General features: G+C 34.4%; 2 protein-coding genes and 1 long non-coding RNA gene across 5 annotated transcripts in view; 2 read left to right on the forward strand and 1 right to left on the reverse strand.

Annotated features, from left to right (window-relative positions):
* LOC108739198 overlaps positions 1 to 12,657 on the forward strand; it is a 97,445-nt gene extending 84,788 nt beyond the window's left edge. For all 3 annotated transcript variants that reach the window (XM_025973642.1, XM_025973643.1, XM_025973641.1), the window contains 3 exons: positions 7,322 to 7,429; positions 10,079 to 10,138; positions 11,925 to 12,657. In XM_025973642.1, coding sequence (XP_025829427.1) covers positions 7,322 to 7,429; positions 10,079 to 10,138; positions 11,925 to 12,011 — 255 coding nt within the window. In that variant the 3' untranslated portion in view covers positions 12,012 to 12,657. The remainder of the gene's footprint in view (positions 1 to 7,321; positions 7,430 to 10,078; positions 10,139 to 11,924) is intronic.
* LOC112904199 overlaps positions 1 to 23,111 on the reverse strand; it is a 51,408-nt gene that overhangs the window by 24,040 nt on the left and 4,257 nt on the right. Inside the window, exon 2 of the long non-coding RNA XR_003230949.1 lies at positions 13,695 to 13,782. This is a non-coding gene — a long non-coding RNA (uncharacterized LOC112904199). The remainder of the gene's footprint in view (positions 1 to 13,694; positions 13,783 to 23,111) is intronic.
* On the forward strand, positions 21,626 to 21,994 carry LOC108739526. The gene has a single exon (XM_018473453.2). The coding sequence runs from the start codon at positions 21,654 to 21,656 to the stop codon at positions 21,948 to 21,950; it is 297 nt and encodes a 98-aa protein (XP_018328955.1). The 5' UTR covers positions 21,626 to 21,653; the 3' UTR covers positions 21,951 to 21,994.

Below are 23,111 nucleotides of genomic sequence, written 5' to 3' on the forward strand. Positions count from 1 at the left end.
GTCTTTTGTTGCAAAAGACTTCTCAATGTTGGTAGAAATAAGAGGAAGAAATGAAAACTGCTTTACTTAGATATATTTTTACACATACCAATCGCGGTAATACAATGTAACTTTTGGAAAATAGATATATAATTAGGTTAATTTATTAATTTCACTTCTGATTGAAAGAACCTTGAAGGTAATTATTAAGGCAATACACTGTCTTATTTAATTGATCCTATTGTAATTCTGTAAGTTACTAATAACGAAGCACTTATCTTTCCGGTTTTCGCACAATGTTCATCCGGACTTCTAACAAAAACTTAAAAACGCAATTTTCTGTCTAATTAGACAATAACTTTTTATTTAAAAGGTGCTTAATAAATTATTTAATCTGTTTAAATTATGTCGATGACATTTAAAACGGTTAAAGCATACAATTACCCAACATAATGACGCAATGACAAATCAGAATTTTAAAGTTGGTAAAACTTTTCTTACTTCCTATTTATACTTAAGGACGTCATGAAACAAATGAAGCAATAACATCATCTTGTGGCCTTTTTATAAATATCTATTTGTCAATTTGTCATTGTTTGTGTGTTACCTTTATGATTTTAAATACGCAGTTATCCAAACAGAAAACGAAGAAAAGTCACTCTACTGCAAATTTGTTCTCCGAGATGAGCGCCTGAGAATAATTCAGAAATTGATGGAGTAGTGCTTCAACGGGGCGTTTGTCAATTCCGTGTACTTATACATTTTCCACCAAAAAGCATCAAAGTTGACCGATAGTGATTTGACGATTATTGCTAATTCTTGACCGATTTTTGATCATTAAATGTTGATTAAATGGAGTGAGTCCCGGTACGATCAAGGGAGTTATATGGTGTGGTGACCCTCTATCTTCCGTCCACGAATAAGGTTCCCGTTTTTACCTGAAAGGCGTGCTTTTGAAGATATAAGGTTTGGATGTTTTGTCCTCTACACGGAGGAAACTAAATTTTTATGACAACGCAAAAGTTACAATTTTCAATTGTAAATGAATGAATTTGCCGTAGAAAAAGTAGAATTTATTAGGTAACTTGTAATAATCTCAATTTTGACATGTTTCTTTAAAAATTATTTCAAGTTTCTTAATTATTAAAATTAAATTTGTAATATCAATTCGTGTCCAAATTGTAATTTTTATTATTTTCGCTTACGAAATAACAGACTAGTGGGATGAATTGTAAATATCGCTTTAATATTTAGATAAGTTTTCATTTTTCATTTTGTCCGTGTGTACTATGGTCTAGATCGCTAGATTAGATTAGAAAATTGTTGGGATAGTAACGTTCGCTCCACAAATAATCCCTGACTTCCTCAACCAACCAACCACCTACACATTCGTGTGATTCCTAAAGGAAAACTGATGAGATACATCCGCCTTAACTTCCGTATTTGCATTATATTATGGAGTGCAGTAACATTCGGACGTTCAAAATTTTAAGGCTTATTGACTACGAAGTGCACAAATTGCAACAGCCTTGGGAATAACTTCTGAAGATGTCGTCCAGGCAATTCGGCGAAACGTTGAGGGATGAATGACGATCATCAGAAATTCCAAAAATCACCATTAGATCTATGACGGCCGCGAAAGCTTGAATAAATTTATATTTATGAGGATCTTTGGGATTGCCCTTAAGGTTCCCAACATCTCTGCTTTTGTTTGGCATTATTCCCTGATTTACCCAGTATGTGTATATTATGATCCCGTTTTAACCAGGGATCGCGTTGTGTTCTCTTTTGAACTCAACCCCAACAAATTCATTCTTGTACAGATATACCCGGTACCCTCGCATTTACATGTTATTGGCAGTCTAATACTAATGGTCCTTTGTACTCAAAAAAATGAATAAAAAAGAACCTTATCATGCTCTCAGCTCCTTTCAAATAGTTAATGGCCTCGAAACACGTGAATAACCAACCCTTCATGCAGACATTCACTGTTCTTTAAAATCGCATCGATTCAAACATTTTCATAAAATAAAAAGGTAATGTATTTCCCAAATTGATTCGACAACAAAAAGTTTTTTCCAAGTATATTTATCGAAAGTTATTTTTTATAGTTTTCTATTTAACCTTGCACTCCCAATGCCAGGAATACATCTCATGTGTCATGTGTTTATTTGTTGTAGACGCTCGTTTGTATCAAACTAAAATTTCCCTGCATCTTTAAACAAAAAAAAAATAATTTGGCCCTAAAGCAAGACCGTTTCTGTTTTTTATTTATTCACAAATACCTAGTTTCTTAGTTTAGTAAATTAAAACTTTCAATTTTTTTGTTTTTATAACTTAAAATTGTCTTGCACACAAAAGTTCCTTGGATTTTCCATAACATTAAATAAATATCCCCTTTTTTCTAAGTCGGCTCTAAATTTTGTTAGGTATAATATAGAAATTTCGCTAGGTCTGATACAAACGAACGACTGTCAGTAAAAATAACAATTTGCAGTATTAGTTTGCTACATTTAACCGAGAAGGTTCAGTCCGATTTAAACGACTAAATCTTTAAAAACTTTACCATAATAGAGCGAGATAATTTTTTCATTCTTTTGGGAATTGAGCTTTGAAATTGTTAAGCAAAATAATGGTTCAAACGGGCTACATCACCGCTGTTAAGACTAAAATTGTTCTGGACTGTTATTACTGTCGATTATCCCGAATTATAATTCTACTATGAATTTCAACCATGAAAGAGTATATTTTTAACTCAATAAAATAAAGTTACCTATAACATTTGAGTTCTTACTGGCCTAATATACAGGGTGTCCCATTTATAATAATTAAAAAAGCAACCATGGCTTCCTGACACAAAATACGACAAATCGTCTTTGTAAATTTGAACGTACAATTTGTTTTATTACGGGCCTGGATCTAGGCGACTAACGTCGTTCAGTTGATAGTGTGGATGTAACAAGTACCTACTGGGAAAAAACCGAATGCACTTCCACCTTGTAAAAAAAAAGGTAAATATGATGCGTTTTTGATATTACCCCATAAATGTGGAACTGTATCATGACAACACCGAGCGGCATGGCCTAGAGGTTTAGACCATTGCTTAGCATTCGGGAGGAGGCCGGTTCGAGTCCTGGCCCATCTACCTTGGTCCAAGTTTTTCTGTGATTTTCTTGAATCGCTTAGGCAAATGCTGAGGCAGTAATATTCCACAGATAATCTTTCATTCTCTTCTGTCTTCATTTCGCCCGTCTCATCTTTCCCACCCGAACCACCACCCACCCCTTCCCACGATTCCTGAAAGTAGACTGAAGAGGGCCTTCCGGCGTAGTCCGGAGGGACTGCCCGCCCACCAGCATTACTGACTGGTGGGAATGAAACTTCCAAAAGTTCTTTTTTTTTCATGACAACGCAACGAACGAACTCTTTCCCGCTTAAAAAATTGTAAGTTATAGCCCAGAGTAGTCGCAGTTATATAAACTTTCTTTAGCTCGGAGACATCAGCATGTTTGGACCACCATTTCGAAAAGGAATTCTAGCTACGTGCGTACTCAGAAGTATTTTCACGTATGTCCATTTTCTCTCCTTCAAGCCGTAGTTAGTTCTGCATTCTATTGTTTACTCTGTCGCTTAAGTAAATAAGACGCGTGTAAAATTCGACTCTAATACTTTGGATATACGTGGAGAGGAGCATCTCGAAAAGCACTCGAAGGAATTGAAACGTTAAAAGCCCCGAATGGATTACATGTGAAAAGAGCTATTCCCGTAATCGGCTTTCATACTGCCCGGTTTATTTACGCAAGCCCTATTTGTTTCACTGTCGCAATAGTTAAAAACGTCTTGTATCTAATACGTATAATAGTGTTCGATAATCAAATTATACCAAAACCATTAGCTTATCTTTATGAAATTTAAAATAATGTTTCTACTGCTAGGATTCTCTAACATCTGTCGGGTTTAAATAGCTTAAGAATAAGTGGTGTTTCACTAACGTCAGACTATCTGCCATTTTCATATCAAAAAAATCCGATGTTTTCCGGTGGTCGAATCAATCCACAACTTTGTACCTGGTAAAGGCAGATAGGGGGAAAGAATATTTAGAACTTATACGCAGGCCATGAGTTAGGACAGAGCTGAGAAAACTCGACCCTTTTGACTCCCGAGTGCTCCTCAGGTATAGCCAAGGAGTTCCTCATTGCTCCTGCAAGTGCGAGTGAGATGATTCTTTCCTTTTGTTATCCTTTCCATTTCGTAGGTGAGTCCCCTCTTCCATAGCCGAACCCAATAGTATTGCAACCGTAGTCCGGCATGCTACCCCTGAGCTGCGGGGCGATCATTAGAAAATTTTCGTAGGTATCATTTCAGTTGCGAGAGAGGCTTCGCTCGTCTACTCACGTACTCATTGAAGGGCATGGAGTGACCCAAAGTAACCATAAGTAGCGGCTCCTACGAAGTTAAAGCTTGTCCGGCTCTGAGTTAGGAGATATATTGGAGAAGAAAGATAGTGTGGAGATGGATGAGCTAGGTTATTTCATAATGAGAGAAGAGTTCGATGTAGCATTAAAAACTTAAGTAATAATAAGGCGCCTGGTATAGATGTGATAAAGGGGGAAATTCTACGATATGGAAGACAAGAGATTAGAGATCGTATGTTTAAGCTGGTTAGTCACATTTATGAGACGGAGAAAGTCTCAGAGGATTATAAACTAAACGTGGTAGTAACTATACCTAAAAAGAGAGGCGTCGATAGGCGCTAGACATTTAGAACAATTAACTTAACTTCTCACTTAATTTTCCTTTCAACGGCGCCGATTTTGTTTTAAATTCTCAATCAATAAGTTTCGCCTAGTCCAACCCTGGATGATACTATAATAATTACGAGGCAGACAGTTTGGATTATTACAATAGCTTCCTTTTCCTCTACAACTGTCTCCATTCTCCACTTCCACAATAGCCGCTGACAGTAAGATGCGCGCGCAACTTCCGTTGCAAGTTGCGGCGGATGTTCCGTTATATAATGGAATTTTACTTTCAACGCAACAAAACCTTCAAAAATACCCAAGTATTTCACATAAATGAGTCAAATCTCCGAATATAACATGATGTGTTTAATATAAACAGTTCATAAACGGCCTATTCAAGCAAGGGGCGTTTACAAATTCATTGGGTAACTTAATTCACAAATATCCCTGGTCACAATTTAAGTGTCCTTTAAAAGATAATTGGTAGATATTATTAGGAACGTTTGTTTATATGCACAGTGTAAAGCGAGAGCACTAAAATCGTCGTTTTGGATTTATCTCGGCGGGTTAATTATAGCGTAATCTTCATGGAATACTAATTATGGCAAATCAGGGGGTAAATATGCAAAGTAACGAGAGCGGAGCGATTTTGTACGACGTAAACAAAAAGTTCTGCTTACATAAAGATATAGCATGTAACCTCGCCTCGATACATGAAACTTTGTAAATTAGGGTACCTACATCCTGACCGTTTCATGCTTAACTGGGTGGAAACTTCACTACAAAATATTTAGCCTAAAGAAAAGCACCCTCTTCCACGCCATTCACAGAGCACCAGTTACCTTCGCTATTAACTCATGAATTTTAACGGAGTCTACACTTAACAAGCAGCCACAATTTATTCAGTCTGGTTAACCCTTCAGTAACTACTAACAATATACTGTAACAAAAATTAAAAGCGTGACATCGGAAGTCTACACAACATCAGTTGTTTGCTACTCAAATATTAATATTTGTGTGTGCCCTAGACACAAACTTTCAGTCTCTCTCCAGTCTCTCACAGTCTTTCATAGTCTTTCAGTTATTGCCTAGGTGTTTTTATGGATCTCTCACAGTCTCTGTATGAGAGACTCGAACGATAAAATTGTTAATTGAGAGATTCGAGTCTCTTACAGAGAGACTGAATGAATAAAACTGAAAAATTGAGAGATTGGAGGCTCTCGTAGAAAGACTGGGATCTCTGAAATATGTTGAACTTAGAACTCTCGTTCAGAGACTGGATACGAAATGAGGATCTCTCTATGAGTGAATCAAGTCTCTCGTTCAGAGACGCTAAACAGTTTTTTATTTACAGTCTCTCGACAGTCTCTCTCAGCGACACGAGAGAGACTCGATGAGAGACGGAGATTCGAGTCTTGCTTTCAGAGACTCGAATGTCGCTTTCAGAGACTCTGCGAGACTGAATATTTTTATCTCGGGTGGTCAAAAAAATTTTTCTTATTAACTTTTTAGATCGTGTTATTTAGAAATGGCAAAGCGGGGAAAGAAATATAAAAAATAAGTTAATATTTTTAAATTATTCGTACATCCCATTTTCTCAAAGTATTGCACATTTTATATCTCCCAAGTGACATACACAATAAATCCATTAGTTGAACAACACGATAGATCAAGCAAAAGTTTTACTACCACTGAAAGTATGCCAGACTGCGCCCTTTCAGCGACATTAATTCTCTTTACAGCAGTTAAAGTTTCTTTCATGTTACGTACTCCCTTACAAAAGTCTGCTTCAAGGAACAAAAGAAAATTCATATCTAAATTTATAGTTTGCACATCCGTTACTTCGGGATTCCGGCGCTACGGATTTCGTCGCGTCATCATATGTCTTAAATTATGTTTCTTTTTATTGTAAGAAATAAACTTCTTCAGCATCATCTGATATACAATATGGTCTATATTTCCTTGAAAATGTTTTCATTCGTGTAAGACAAGGATCATCCTTAGAATTCTTTAGAAAATAATCGTACAAAAAATTGTCGAAATCGTTATTATCCGATTCAGTAAAAAGGTCCCACATTCTAAAGGTGTATAAAGGTCCAATATAATTTATTGCAGTATAGACGATGCAGCTGGTTATGACATTTGCCTACACTCCCCATACTTCTATCCCTCTGCCCCTAGTTTAAAAAATATTTTAGTGTTCTGTCACAAGGAGACACTCTTCATTCATTTAAAAATTAATCAAATTGGTCTAAATAATTCTCCCCTTCTTAGCATTTATTTATACATTTTTGGATTTATTCAACCCATCCTGTACAAGTGATTTTGTTATATATGAAGCTTTGCACTTATTACTTCCTCCTGAAGGATCCGCCGTGTAGTGAAATGATTATTGTAGATACTTTTGTAATTATAACATGAAATTACAAAAATCTAAAGCCTCGTTTCGTTCAATAATAAACCATTAATTTACTTTTTCAATTTTGTGTATATGTCAATAAACCAAGGTTGATTTTAATGGAAAACGTTCATCCCGAGAGAGATTGCTGCTGTTGGTGGTGATGGTGGCGACGTCTAATGAACCCTATTATCTTTTTCAGGAAAACATATCTCTGGTAATCCCGTGGATCGTAGGATTAATCACTTTCATAGCCTTAGAAGCAGTTGCGATGGTTTACTCGAACGTTCTTCGAGATCATGTCAACAGAGTAAGTACTAGTTTGCATTTAAATTGGACGTTAATTGAATTCGCAGTAGGCGCAATTTTGAACATTCGACGACTCTGGAGCGCGTTCGGTGGCAAAATGCTATTAAGAGTATAAATGTGTATATAGGGTCGTCAATGTTTGTACAGCGTTTCAAATACAAACGACTTGTTATAGATTTCTACAAACAAATTGTATTATCGGAAACCTTGTGTTACCACATTCACAGGCTTGTAACACCTCTTCACAATCTCTCTGTTCTGTTACCTCTAACAAACAAAAGACAATTATTGGATAAAGAAAAGTACAGAAAACGTAGAAAGCAGTTCAGTTATTGACGCTGTGTTAAAAGCAGTTATAAACCTTGTATTATCCTTCAAACACTTCCTCAAAGGGATAGTGTCCTTGCAGAGGATTGTATAGTTACATAGCTTTACGTTTTATTGTATTATTGTACCTAATCTTATATTTTTTTTTTGAGTTGAGCAGTTGTGATTCGTTTCATCTTATCGACTCGTTGAACATTTTACTATGATTTTGTTTGACAATTGTTTTAGAGTATAGTATCTAAATTTAAAAATTACAATTCTGTGCACTACATATTTTAGAAAACGTAACGTATGGTTACTGGCATTCCCAGGAATTATTAAGATAATCATTTAAAATTCGTGTTTGCTACACGTAACTGAAAATTTTGAATTATTTAGCATCTTGGATATATGCATCAAAAGTCATCAAAATTTTACCACAGCATGTGTGCTTAAGTCATACTTAATACATAGAATTTGCAGTCCTACTCTGCATGAACCACCCTGTGCTCCATTAGTACAAATTTCTGTAAGACCATTAATGAATTATACTTCATTTACTTTCTCTAGCGATGGTCCCCTTCCAATGTTTTGGATGCGCGCTGGCAAAATCGTAGGTAGGGAGAAAAAAGCTCATTATACTCTCGACTCTTTTTCATTAAACACACTTTTTCATACAGTACCCGCCAAAAGTTTTTTTTAACCATGAATAGTAGTGCGAGTCGAAAACAAGCGTTAAAACCTTTAATATGTCTTTAAATATAAATAAACATCTCGTTGATATTTTCAGTAGTAAATGGTACCAATAACAGCACATTTGAGCAATGCAATTGTAGTGGATAAAATGGTCAATTTTTCCGTGCAGTACTGTACGGATTATACGCTCCTCATCGGTTAAGAGTTTGGCCGAGAGTTGTCTCCTTCCTTTTCTGGCCTAGTGCTGTTCTTTTCTACTTTGCGCCGGTCAAACTGAAGGTCACATCGCTACAGAAAGTAAACGAAGTATACCTACGTGTAATTCCCCTAACTCGTGACCTACAGGCAACTGATAACACGATATTAATTTACTATAAATGTCGTTCAGAAGTTTGAACAGAGTTCTGCGGAATGAATAACATTTACCATCTATCAATATATTTCCAACCGTTTCCATTCACTTCCTCCGCTCCTAATTCAAGTGTAATTGTCGAATGACAGCAGAAATATTGAGGACGCTGCAACTTCCGAGACCCTCTTAAATACCGCCATTCCTACGCAAACTTATTCAAATTAATTTAAGCAAAATAATCGCAGAGGCCCGCATGAGATGTATCGATGGCAATTGTTATGTATATACGTTTATAATGTAGGGATGTTAAGCACATGTATTTATATAAGCTCAAGTAGTAGGTGTAATATATTTTACATGTACATAAACATTCATTCACGACACCACAATTTCCGCCTTTGTTGAATAGAATTGTACAGTTCAAAATATATTGGCGACATCCCATTTTCTCGAAAATTCCCTATAGAAATACTGCGAGTAATCCACTAACGCTAACTCATGCGCTGTGAATAATTTTCACATTCTTCTACATGCAAGAGCAACTTGCTTTTACTATCCAACACGTGAACAACAGCACAAATCAAAATTCAGAAGAGTAGGCATTTAGCACATTGTAAAATTATGTATAGAACAAAATTAAAACACATTATGTTTAGGACATTAGGACAAAAGCAATCCAATAGTATACCCCAATATAGAATTTAAACCCATCCGCTTTCCTCCAGTTGTTTTCTACCATCTCGAACATGTCAAAATTGGTGATTCCAAGTAGTTACATGCAAACTGAACAATTAATTACGTAAAAACTATGATGCAAATGTTAATTTTCTAAAAAAACGTTCCTAACGTAATTAAATAATCCAAACTGCCAGAGAAGTTCAAATATAATTATCTGAGCTCGGGTAATTTCTTAAGTTACCATTATCTAAGTACCTACATAAAATATTTAACAAGTAATCTAATTAGGGAATGCCCACAAAGCCCTAAGAAAAACCATTTTATGAACGTTTATTGTGAGAGGCGGACTGATAAATTACGAACCTTATCAAATTTAAAATAATGTCGCAATAGTAATCAATCAAACGGAGTTCTTCTTACAATAAAAAATGATGTACATCAAATCAAAATGCAATGTGTTTCATGAACCGTTCTTGTAGGATTAAAATATAACCCTAAATATATCCCATTTCATAAGAAAAAATTCGTTTTATCGGGAAAGAGACAATTATGCTAATTCAGCTTTTGATGACCTTATGATGATGATGATGACAAATATAATTACATTTCATTTTTCAGGAATTCGATGGTCTTTGCAAAGCAGAAGTGGCATTTTTTATATCACGTACGGTAGCGAACGTAAGTATGAGACATTTTTCCAAAACACTTTTGTTCTATTATTAACATTATCTATCTAGTAATTACTATTACCTCCAATTAATCTATGGCAATTACTATAGAAATACGTAGATAGCCTTTTAGTTTAATTTATAAAGAGTAAAGTAGAGTTAACAATTACATTAACACCAAATTGAATTTATAAGTAGAGATTTCTTAAATCTCATGCCGTAGCTTAAAATGACAAATGGTCACTAAACTGTAGGTAGCTGTTAAAAAGATGTAAGGATGACTTTCAAGATTTATCTTTCGCCGAATATGAAATCAAGATTATCTGACATACATCCTTGCTCAACAAGGGTTTAAACAAAGGGGGTGAAGCATTAATCTCCCACTTGCAAGTCGTCGTCAGACGACGTGAAAGTTATATACGTAAACCGCCTCCGAATGCTGTCAAAACTTGACGATATTCATCATACTAAAGACGAAACAATGCAATTTAAAACAAGGGCTCCTCGTTCACTTTGAAATTGAGATAGATATGTATAATATGTAATAGATCTTGATCTTGATATACCTATATGTACCTACGCCTTGTATAAAATATTCGTACTCTTTTTTAACCCCACTGCTTATAGTAACATCAGTTTCTTTTTAGACAGGCGTATGTATAATTTTTAAACGTAGCTCTAATAACATATAAATTGAAATGAAAGTAGTTACAGAATTTAAAAGACGAAAAATATATGGAAATGCTGAAAGAAATACAACTGATGCGATACGAATTTGTAAGGGGTGGCTTTTTTATTATTTAGCGTATCTTAAAATACATTTGAAACGTACAATTCCCGTGAAATCGATTTTTCTTTCATTACTTTTACAGACAAACGGATCTGTAAAATTTATTTATGGTAAAACTGTATTATCCTAAGAAAATAAGTTGAGTGTTAAGTATTCTTAGACTAAACTGTAAATGTAAATTGAGCTAGACTTTTCCGATATGCCTACGCAATAACAAAAAAACCGTCGTATACTTTTAGTGGTCTGTGTAAGCAATATGTCGAACAGAAAAATACGAAAAACTGTAAAAAGAGGACTTATATGATAAATTATGTAGTAAGTAGAAAGGTAGAAAGTAAAAAAGATGTGCAAATAATTTAGTTTTTAAATGAGAACTACAAAGAAAACGGTTCTTTTATGTGCCCAAAGTTTTTGCCTTGTAAATCCTTAGGATAATACAATGTAATTAAATGAGGGTACATTTTCGTAGACAGTTGTATTTTAGTTTAGCGTGGTGTTTTACATTTTGCGCAACTATTTTTAAAAATTGCATGACACATTAAAACATAGACGATTTTACATTAGATATGGAACAAGAACAATTAAAAATTAGGATAATAAGTATATTTAAAACAAGAAAGAGCAAGGGAGAATACCACACATGTTATCTGAAATTGGAAGTTCTTTTTTTATTTATATATATCATGGACCCATATTTAATTTTTCATGTTCCGGTTCTTCAATAAATGCACTTATTCCCGGCTTTTTTATTGTAAACGTGACCATTTTCATCCAATTTTTAACAATTGCACAGGATGTGAAACATTATGCTAGACTAAACTACAGCTGCACCTATCTATTGACTGCTGGCTGTTTATACCTAAAGTGTGAATTTGATGGTAAATTTCTGTCCGGTGCCGGAACGGCGACGGGACGGTAGCGTCGTATAGTGTGAATCGCGCTTTAAGATTACATACACACATAGTTTTTGTAATATACAAGTAATTTTGTTGTTTACTTCTTAAAGGTGGCCGCTTTGAGTGCCGTTATGAGATTTTCGAATCTACTCCGAGCAGGAGTGTCATGGAAAGGTCCAGAAAACATAGAACTATGACTAAGACACCAGGACGAAGAAGACATGGACAGTGATTGTTCGTTGCTTGTTGGCGTGGCATCGTCCTCGGCCAGCTTTGGCAGCGACGAATGTTCGGAATTTGTATGACATATCCGCAATCCGAGAGGTTAGGATTTGACAATATTGGATGCAATTTGGGTCGTGACCGTATCGAAATTCCGCATCGGAAAGGCTGTTAATCATGACGTTATCAACCAAATGCTAACGCATATCCGCCAACACACACGAATGCTACATTAATTTATCGGTTGTGGCGCCGTATTTATTACAGCAGTAGCGTTTCCCTTATTTCAGAATTATACCTACTCTACATCAGACATAACTACAGGGGCGACGGTTTCATCATGACCCCCTAGGGCCATGAGCTCTTGCGTATTAAATAGTTTCAGTATACATTATTACAAGGAAAACTGCAGCTTAGTTTTTAAAAGTTAGAAAATTATAAAATAGATTAGAAAATAAGTGTACTTTATCCATTCCTTAATGTGATAAGTCCAAATTTGGAAACTGGAAAGACACTGAAAAGTGCAAGGTAAAAAAACAAACAGAGAGAGCCCATCTACCATCATTATCTACAAAATTAATCTGAATAAAAAATATTAAAGCTAACTATGGATGTGTTGCAATTAAAATATTTAATAATACAAGAATAGATTGTTTAAACTACATATTTAATAAATTACTAAATAGTTATTATTATTACTAAGTAGAGATTTCTTAAATCTCATGCCGTAGCTTAAAATGACAAATGGTCACTAAACTGTAGGTAGCTGTTAAAAAGATGTAAGGATGACTTTCAAGATTTATCTTTCGCCGAATATGAAATCAAGATTATCTGACATACATCCTTGCTCAACAAGGGTTTAAACAAAGGGGGTGAAGCATTAATCTCCCACTTGCAAGTCGTCGTCAGACGACGTGAAAGTTATATACGTAAACCGCCTCCGAATGCTGTCAAAACTTGACGATATTCATCATACTAAAGACGAAACAATGCAATTTAAAACAAGGGCTCCTCGTTCACTTTGAAATTGAGATAGATATGTATAATATGTAATAGATCTTGATCTTGATATACCTATATGTACCTACGCCTTGTATAAAATATTCGTACTCTTTTTTAACCCCACTGCTTATAGTAACATCAGTTTCTTTTTAGACAGGCGTATGTATAATTTTTAAACGTAGCTCTAATAACATATAAATTGAAATGAAAGTAGTTACAGAATTTAAAAGACGAAAAATATATGGAAATGCTGAAAGAAATACAACTGATGCGATACGAATTTGTAAGGGGTGGCTTTTTTATTATTTAGCGTATCTTAAAATACATTTGAAACGTACAATTCCCGTGAAATCGATTTTTCTTTCATTACTTTTACAGACAAACGGATCTGTAAAATTTATTTATGGTAAAACTGTATTATCCTAAGAAAATAAGTTGAGTGTTAAGTATTCTTAGACTAAACTGTAAATGTAAATTGAGCTAGACTTTTCCGATATGCCTACGCAATAACAAAAAANGAGGATTATTGAATCAACGACGAATAGAATTTTATATTGCATCAATATGATGATAAACGAAAAGAATAAAAATTGCACGAAGTATTTTCCAATATATATGTCTGGATAAGAAAAAGTTAAAACAATTGTCTATCCTACCTTACTTGAAGTTCCCGTGGGAAGACTAACCTCTCAACTGTAGTCGTCGCTGCCGGCAATCCTGAAGCTTTCCAACAGAAATACAGTCCTGGAAAATAAAGATCAAAGGTTGACTTACGCTCTAAAGTATAAGATATATATGTATACATACATATTAAAAGAAGTTACAGGTAAGTGGAATAAAAATTATTTTATGTTGTTTTCCGTTTACTTTTATCTTCACGCAAAACACGGCCGTACTTGTCATCACATTCTCCGATCTATTTAAACTAAGCTAAAAGCTCATCGTATTTTTATTGACATATTCTTTAACTCGAACTTAAACGAATTTAAACGACACTTTTTATACTATTTCGTGACCTCAGAGATAAGGAACTTGTGCCTTTCACTTTTTTTAAGTAACGTACTGACGAAATAACATCCATATGAGAGGATAATAAATGTTGGAAAATAAAAGATGTTTTAGACCACAAGAAATTAGAAATATTAGAAATAACAATTTTATTAAAGGTGAATTATGTTATATGTATACCTTCTCGTAGCAAAACAAATAGAAAATAAACTTTAACAATTAAATGAAAGACAAATAATATCAGTTGTAACTTTGGTAATACTGCGAGTTCTATTATAGTTTCTTTTTATTAAATTAATGAAGTATTTGTTTCATTTTTTTCCCAGAACTTGAATTTTCCTTTCAACAAATAAGATCTGAAGGATAACCGATAAGTAGTTACTTACATAATATTTCAGGGCGAAATTCCCAGAAATCCTTTATTCTTACCTTTCGTTCACGTTTAATCGGGATACTTGTTTGTTATTTCCGTTAATAAAATAGACGTTTCCAGCGAACTTTGGATTTTTTACACCTTTTCTGTTTAGGGCTCCTTAAATACCTTTGTAAATTCTTTTATCACTTAGATAAAAGAAGCTGCAAGGATTTACGTGCAGCCTTTTAAATACTAAATCCTTTAGCAACAAAACGAAAATATCGTTTAACGTAATAAAATCGAAACCCTGAGTTAAAAAAAAGCCTACGGAAAGATATTGATATTGCATGCTTTACCAAAAATACAATAAGTCACAAATCCTTCGATAATTTTATGAAAATGTAAACTGCAGATGCATACATGCGATTGGAGCCAAGCAGAACACAGTAATTTCTTAAAAAAGCGACGTTATTGTGTATAAACTAAGAAAACTAGTGATTAGAGCAGAAATTGTTTCATGTACAGCGCCAGTAGTAAAGCTGGGCCCAGACCAAATGAGCAAGCAAGAACGATGTGTTCATGTTCGGTAGTTCGCTTAATAATTTAATAGTTCAGCCAGTAAGTGTTTGATTTAACGTTATTTCAAGTGCTAACTTCAACTTTCGAAATTGTTGTATTTAATTAGATACCTCAAAATGTAATACTTATTAATGTTTCATTCGGGAACGTTTAATTTGGCCAATCCGGGGAAATCCTTCTAACTCATTTTATTTTATTTAGTTTCCCTTTCACATTAGGTTGCTAAATTCACAGAAAATTTCCCTGATACAAACTTTAATTATTTTAAACGTATAATTATGTTCGTTGTCAAGTTTCGGTTATTTAGAATCATTCACATTCTAAAAGTTCTTCGCAATACTATTAGTAGGTACACCTGTCATGTATTAACGTCACTTATATTCACGTCGGATTACAAGATAACTAGACGGTAGATATGACTTTTAGTCCTCTAATTATGCTCATTTGAATAAATCTACGTTGCGGATGTAAAAGGGGAAGATGATGAGGCAGGCGACAGGAGACGCAGCTCACGTTGTACCGTATGCGCTTCTTTTATAAATTTAGCAATTTAGGTGTGAATTCAACAAGAAAACTACGTTCCTGAAATTGCTTTCGTACAGGAAATGACACGGTCGTTAGTTGACTCGGCTACGGTCCCTGTTGGTCGTTAGGATTCCCTCCAAATGACATTTTCCAGTTACAACTACAGTTCCTAAAGACTTTGACTTCATCAATACTCACTAAGGGATGCCTCGTTTTCTTCTTTCAATTCCAAAGAGTCGCATTCATTACAAGCTTAGCCAACGAATTTGTTAAAACATTTGCTCTCATGGGCGTATCTTGAAACGTGACGGTGATATCGAAAAAAAAAAATATCCACTAGCGATTTCGATAACGAATATCCCTGAATTTTATCCTCTGATACAACCACTTTTGTTTGATTGTATAATAACAATTTTGATCAAAATTGACAATGGCAGAGGTCCCCGTCCATTTTACATGTTTTTGTTAAACATTTAACTAATTGTATCGGACATTTATTTTTAAAAATTAAATGTTCTTTCTTGCGTTGTGTAACATTTATTAATTTTATTCAAACAATTTTAAATAAAAAACTAATGATTGCTATTGTAGTTTACAGTTTTACCCAGAAAGTGTTGAAAATTACTTCTGCTATCAGCCTCTTCCGAAAACTTAGCGAGAATTCTAGTTACATTTTCCATAAATTACTAGTAAACCAATGGACTAGTTAAGATTAAATTTTAATTGCATTTTTATACTTAAAATAACTCGCAAACATTAGACTGAAACATTTAATTAAAAATTTGAGGAAATTGTGAAAAGCACTTTACGATAGTTTATATTTCCTTTGTATAAAAAAGAATTAAAATTAAAAACTTTCTTTGAAAAGATGAAACGGACAAAATTTAGATAAAAGAAAAGTAATGGAAAATTACGTATGTCCAAGTGATCCAGAGAAATCCCAGGAAAACTTGGACCAGGGCAGAAAAATCCGGAGTCTGCATCTATATTTGGTGGTTCCTTTCAGCCCTGACGAAACTTACCTACCGTCTCTTCAATTCATAATTCATTCAAGTGTGCTTGCTCCCACATATTTTTAGGACTATCCGTCCTACCCTCTATTAAATTTCCGGAAGATAAGGCGGAAGGCTGTCTTTTAGAAGTTGGGGGAATGAGAGGGTGGTATTGGGAGAGACGGGCGAAATGAAGACATAAGAAAAGATTATTAGTGGAAGATTGCATACGCCTAAATCATCCAGAGCAGGCTGGATATGGAATCGAGCAGATGACTTATAGAATTTAACACGTTAAATCACCTAGTATGCATCTCTATTCCTAACAGTTTTATAATTTTTTGGTCCTGATAAAGCTGTCACACAAAAAGGCGAAACGATGGAGGTTTGGTTTTAAATAAGTAAACAAATTTAAAGTTGAAGTAGAAAAGTTGTGTGGTTTGTAATGTTTTCCAACGGAAAGATCATTTTTGGAAAGACACTGTCATCGTTAGGGTGGATTCTTATTAGGTGGTCCGTTGGTTGACTTGTTAACGAGAAAGTGAGTTGTTTTTCCCCGTGAACTGCACCATTAAGGACATGTCGCGGGACGTGAACACGAATTTTCCAAGAATATAGATAGCGAAATGATTGATGAGACTTTGGTGTATGTGTAGGAACTTACATAAGAGAACGAAACCAACTCGTTGGTTCGGATTTCGTATCTAATATCTATCTCACGATCAGCTTGCAGGCATGAATAATAAACGAACTGGAGGGAGGAATGCCGAATATAGATATTATTATATTATGCAGATAATTTGAATTCAAGGGAAAGTTACCGTCGTTCGCGACTCTAAATTTGATTTATAATAACCCCGTATATCTCACATACGTCGCTAACCTAATGTTATTAGATACACTATTGAAGCTAAACCTATTACCATTTTTTCTCTCTTCTAGTTCTTGCTCGATTCAAATTCAAGCTACATGTATATGTCTAAAATATAATAAAGCCAATACGTTTTGATAATGTCACCAAAATAGCTTTTATTTAACCTATGTGTACTATACTCTGAAGTACTATAGTTGGCAGTAAATATTGATCTACAGATGGTGATCTACAGACTTGCTAGTCCCATAATAACTTCATCTTCAGCTTCGTATTCTAAATCATATTACGTTTGCTTACTATTAAGTTTACATAATTTACTGACAAACATCATTTCTTTTCGTTTCCATTTTATTTTTTAATTACCTTCCTAAAGATCTTATACGTTTGGTAAAATTGCACGATATCTTTCTTTTAAGGAGTACTTATATAGACTGTCCTGTTCCTTCTTATTTTACACATTTCGCAATATTCCAAGAAATGTGACAACAGAGCTTTTGGTTGAAAATCATTTTTATTTTTCATGCGAAAAAATTATATTATTCTTGATTGCATTCATTCTTGTTTATCATAAAACCTCTTCATATTTTGTTTCCAAAGAGGTCCCGGCTTTTCCCTTCGAGATAAGGAATCTTAATAAACAATTACTTCAAGAAACTATCGTATTTAGTCCTTATCACTTAATAGAGAACACGGTAACAAATTAATGAAGCGGAAGTCACTTGAAAGCTGCTCGGAGTTGGTGGAGTTTATCTGCCTTTATTCAACGAAAACTTTTCAACACCACCGATAAAGTTAACGTGTAACAGCAATGAAAAGACTCTACTTTTTCCATGTTAAGTTCTTCGTTTAAGACGTTACAACACTAAGTACGTAATAAAATTAAAATTTAATGCGAGAAACCCATTGAGCCTCGGGTTTGGTATAAACCTCAAAGCATTTAGCATCCGGAGTTTTACATCACTAGAAGCAGACAGCAATGAAATGCGATCAAGTTATCCATGCAGAAAAACGAAAGACATATAACAGCAAATGCTTCTTTAACTCCAAGGATACGTGCGGCACAATGGTCGGCCAGTAGCGTAGTTAAAGGGATTTTGACGAAAGGCGAACCAACTTCAAATATTCAGTTTCTCTTCTTAATTTGCTTTTATTATCATATCATATACAGACAAAACCGTTGTTATCAGGCGAATGATATGATTTATCTTCATGTTTGTTGTTTTATTTTTTTTATTGCTGCCCGTCACAGGTATTTCTCAAATAAAATCCGTAACATTAATTGGATAGACGTATGTATAGTCTGGACGATAAAAACTGGCAAAGTCCACAGTAAATTATTTATCTGTAAGAATGGATGTATCATCATTCTTGTTTCTACTTGGCACTGTAGTCATTTGCTGCGTTTTGAATAAGTCCTTGTTAAGTTAGGAAATGCTTCATGAAGAGCACAGACAAAGTGAAAAGAGATAACCGAATAATAGTAATCGGTGCAGCGGTTAGAGGTTGTTTACGTGCGCAAAAAATCAGGCCGCCTAGTTGAAATTATATCTTTAAATAAGCGTCTTGCTTTCCTATATTCCTGAAAAAGTTGAACTTTCTTTAAAGTCAGATGTTAGCAAAATGCTCAAATACTACTTGTATGCACCTCTTTCAGTTTCACATCAATTAATGTAATGCTATTCCATTTTCTTTACTAGTGTCCGCTGCAATTCCTACCTGACATCTCTTTTCTGTGTTTACGATATTCTGTTGTGAGTAAAAGTAGGCGTTTCGTTCGCAACCGCTCTACTCTGGTTAATAAGTTGAAAGAAGAAAGTAAATGCGACAGTTTATTTGCAGACCAAACCAATTTTGAACGTTTCAACTATATACTGCTACATTTTAGAGTGATAACAATATGAATAGCGAAAACCACGTTTCTACTTTTTGCCATTCCAAACAAAATTTTTCTATTTTTTATTATTTTATGATTTGTATAGGTAGCGGCTGGATATGACTATATTTGTGTTACTATAACGTTATTACACAAAAACCAGCTGTGTTCCTTTTATCTTTTTTGCTTTGAGCTACATTTCATGCTATATTGTTCGTGATACGATAGCATCGCAGCTACGTCCCTGAGACGAAACGTTTATGTTTTTCAGAGAAAAAATAATATTCAAATCCTTTTCAAACAATTTTTTTAGAACATTAAGAAAAGTAATAAAGAGCGTGTGCTACGTCGTATTTCGGCTGGTACAAATTTTAGAAAACCTTTTTTGAAAGAGAAATATGGAATGGAAATATTTAAAGTTACAACTTTCGAGATAACTTTTTTGTGTTTAATCAGTATTATATTGTTTATTTAAAAATTAGAATTCAAAGTCCAAAACTTTTATAACGTACTCTTTACCTAATACAATGATGAGATCAAGTAGGGGCAGGCCACAAATTACGATCCTGTTACGTGGGGCAAGACGGGGTTAAAAACGATTGAATTTTACGTTACATAGGTATAATTTATAGATAGTCCCAAAAAGACGAAGTACTTTTATCTAGCAATTTCTTGAACGCAGCCAACTCAAAATGAATGTAATCGAAGTGGAAGAGAAAAGAGATCTGTTTAAAATTAGCTTCACTTGATATCAAAAGAAATTAATGAGCCCGGTCGTCGTCATTATAACAAACTTTCGAGCCGAATTTAAAAGTTAAAAATATCTCTAGGCGGTTAGAGCTATCACTCTTTTCCAATTTCCACGCAGTGTTTTCTGCAAATGTTCGGTTCACATTAGGAGGAAATACCGAATTAATGCCCCTAAACGGACTGACGGCAGGAGGGTTTAAAAGGGCGGCTTTGTTAAATTGGGGCTAGCATAAATTCGGCACTTTGAGCGATCTCGTTAAAACACGAAAGGCATAAGGAACTTACCGATTAAACGATATTGTTATTTTAAGTGCGGCTATTAATGAATGAGCAAAATGAGCCGAAAAATTAAGAAGAATTTATCGTTAAGGTCCTCAAGTATACAAAAAAGGACGACTATCAATAAGGCCCAAATCTCTACCCCAAAATAAAAAAAAAATTTTTAAGAAATATATCTTGTAATTATTTAATTCTACCTCGAACACATCAAAATTAGAAGAACAAGAACATCCCCGAACCGCCGATATCGGAAGTAGATCTAATTAACCCTTAATAAATCACCAATTTTGACGCATTCAGGATAATACTACACAGAAAAATATGCGGGGGCTTAAATATGCATATTCGGGTGTACACTTGGTTCTAAGGGCATGATGTAGCTGAAATTAAAAATTAAATGCTCTATACTTCTACGCTTGCTAACTGTTAATTTAGAAATTCGAAGAAGCTTGTTAAAGGTGTACGTTTGGAGCACGGCGCTGTACGGGTACGAAACATGGACAATGGGCGCTGCGGAAAATAAACGATTAAAAGCGTTCGAAATGTGGTGTTACATGCGAATGATGAGGATACCGTGGACAGAGAAGGTTAGAAATGAAGAGGTATTAAAAAGAGTAAGAGGACTCTATGGAAATCAATAGGAAATAGGTGAGATAGGTTGGTAGGACACCTTCTCAGGTATGAAGGTCTAGTCAGAGACATATAGGAGGTAGAAACGGAAGTTAGGAGGGGTAGAGGTAGACCTGGATTAGATTACTGTTCGCAAATACTTAAGGATATGGGATATGTTCTAGTTTTAAGAAGATTAGCTCATGATAGGAAAGAGTGAAGGTGCGTGTCCAACCAGTCTTAGGACCGACGTCTTATGATAATGATACCATTGATAACGAAATACCCATTGTCCAAATTTGGACGGGCTCAGCGAGTACACTATGACCATGATTTCCAGGACTTCTTCCCTTGTTTCTCTTTGACAGAAGCAACAAAACAGGAAGTGTTTGGGCGACAAAAAAACACCGATATCGAACCAGAAAGAATTAATTCATCCAAACTGTACGTACGGTATTTTCGCTGAAAATAAATTGTAATTGGCCGATGTAATAAATACGCTTCAGCTTTCATTTCCTACGGCCGGATATGACGGTATGAGAAATTTAATAAAAGGACGTTTCCGTTTCCGAATCTTGTTCGCAACGAAAACAGGCTCGTTGATTATGAAAATATACAACGTTTATTTTGTTAAGAGTCCCAAAACTCATTATTATTCGCATTCGGATGAGGGGCGGGCAGCGCTTTATAAAAGCTGAACAGTTTTTTCTCGGGGCAATTCTTTCATCTGTTCTCATCTAATACTTGTACCAAGTATCAACAACAGCAGAAATGAAATTTTCATGGTTCGTATTTGTGCTCTATTTCATCATGTCGTTATTTAGAACGATGGCGGTGGGTGGAGAAAATTTTCCCAAAAGTATCATCATGGAAGCGAATGACCTTAGTAATACCAACGGAAATTTCAAAGCGTTCCTGCATCAGAGAGAAGAAAGTCAGAAAGACAGATGCGCAATCGAATACAAAATAACGAAGAAGGTTATTGGCAAGTGCATTAAATTGGGTAAAAGTGCAAAGGCTTGTGTCGCGGGGAAGTCCATGGATCTATTCAACACCGATTGTATGTGAAAACCGGCGGACATACGTGATGTTAATGAAAGCGAAAATGTTTTAAATAAATGCATGTAATTTTGATAACAGATGTAAAATAAACTATTTATTTCAACAAGCTAATAATGTTTCTTTATTAATTATTATTTAATCCAGTTGCAGCCCCAAACAGAGTGCGGCAGACTGACTTATTAAACTGTCTGACCTATACAAGCCTAAAAATGTATTTTGTTTTAATTGATCCGAACTTAATTAAATAGAATTTTCAATTTTAAAAATGCGATATGAAATAGCTTATTATAACTTGTAATTAAAATATTACTACTACTAATCATAATGGCAATTCTGAAGTATTGGTTGTGTAGGGAACAATTACTTTAGGGTGGTGCAAAGAAAACCGACTATATTTTTGTGGATCCCGCACGAAAATCTATTAGTTTATTATGATTAAAAAAGCGTATACACAAAAAATTAATCAAAACTTTTACTAGAAAATAGCTCAAAAATTTTGAAATTGTTTCTCAACAGTTTTGATATTTCTGACCGATTTCCAATATTACTATTGACGTCATTACCATATTGATAGGTATATTGAGACATTGATTAATTTTTTATGTTAAACCTTTTCTGTTTATTCGAAACAATCAACAATCTCTGAAACTACGAACTAATCTTTCAAAATTTTCTTCCTATAGAAAGCGTATGCTTGAATAAAAAGAAAAACGAAATTTAATTATCATTACCTATACAAAATTGATGTTTCAGTCTGAATTACGATGTTACTATCTTCTGCAGTTTAAATACGTTAAATATGTTGAAATGCAGAAAAGCAATTACTATTATTAGTATAATATTAGGCCAATTTATTTATTTTATATATATCATAGATAGACACTTGGCTAGTTTGTTAGCTATCAGATTACCAACTCATGAAGGGGATGCTGTGGTTCTCATAAATTTTCTATTCACGGAGAAAACTAAATTTTTATGACAACGCAAAAATTACAATTTTCGATTGTAAATGACTACATTTGTCGTAGAAATAGTAGAATTTATTAGGTAACTTGTAATGATCTCAATTTTGACATGTTTCTTTAAAAATAATTTCTGGTTTCTCAATTATTTCAATTAAATTTGTAATATCAACTAAAATACCTAATAAATTTATTTCTGCTGGAA

Source organism: Agrilus planipennis, unplaced genomic scaffold (assembly GCF_000699045.2).
Source record: "Agrilus planipennis isolate EAB-ADULT unplaced genomic scaffold, Apla_2.0 scaffold58, whole genome shotgun sequence".
Lineage (NCBI taxonomy): Eukaryota > Metazoa > Arthropoda > Insecta > Coleoptera > Buprestidae > Agrilus > Agrilus planipennis.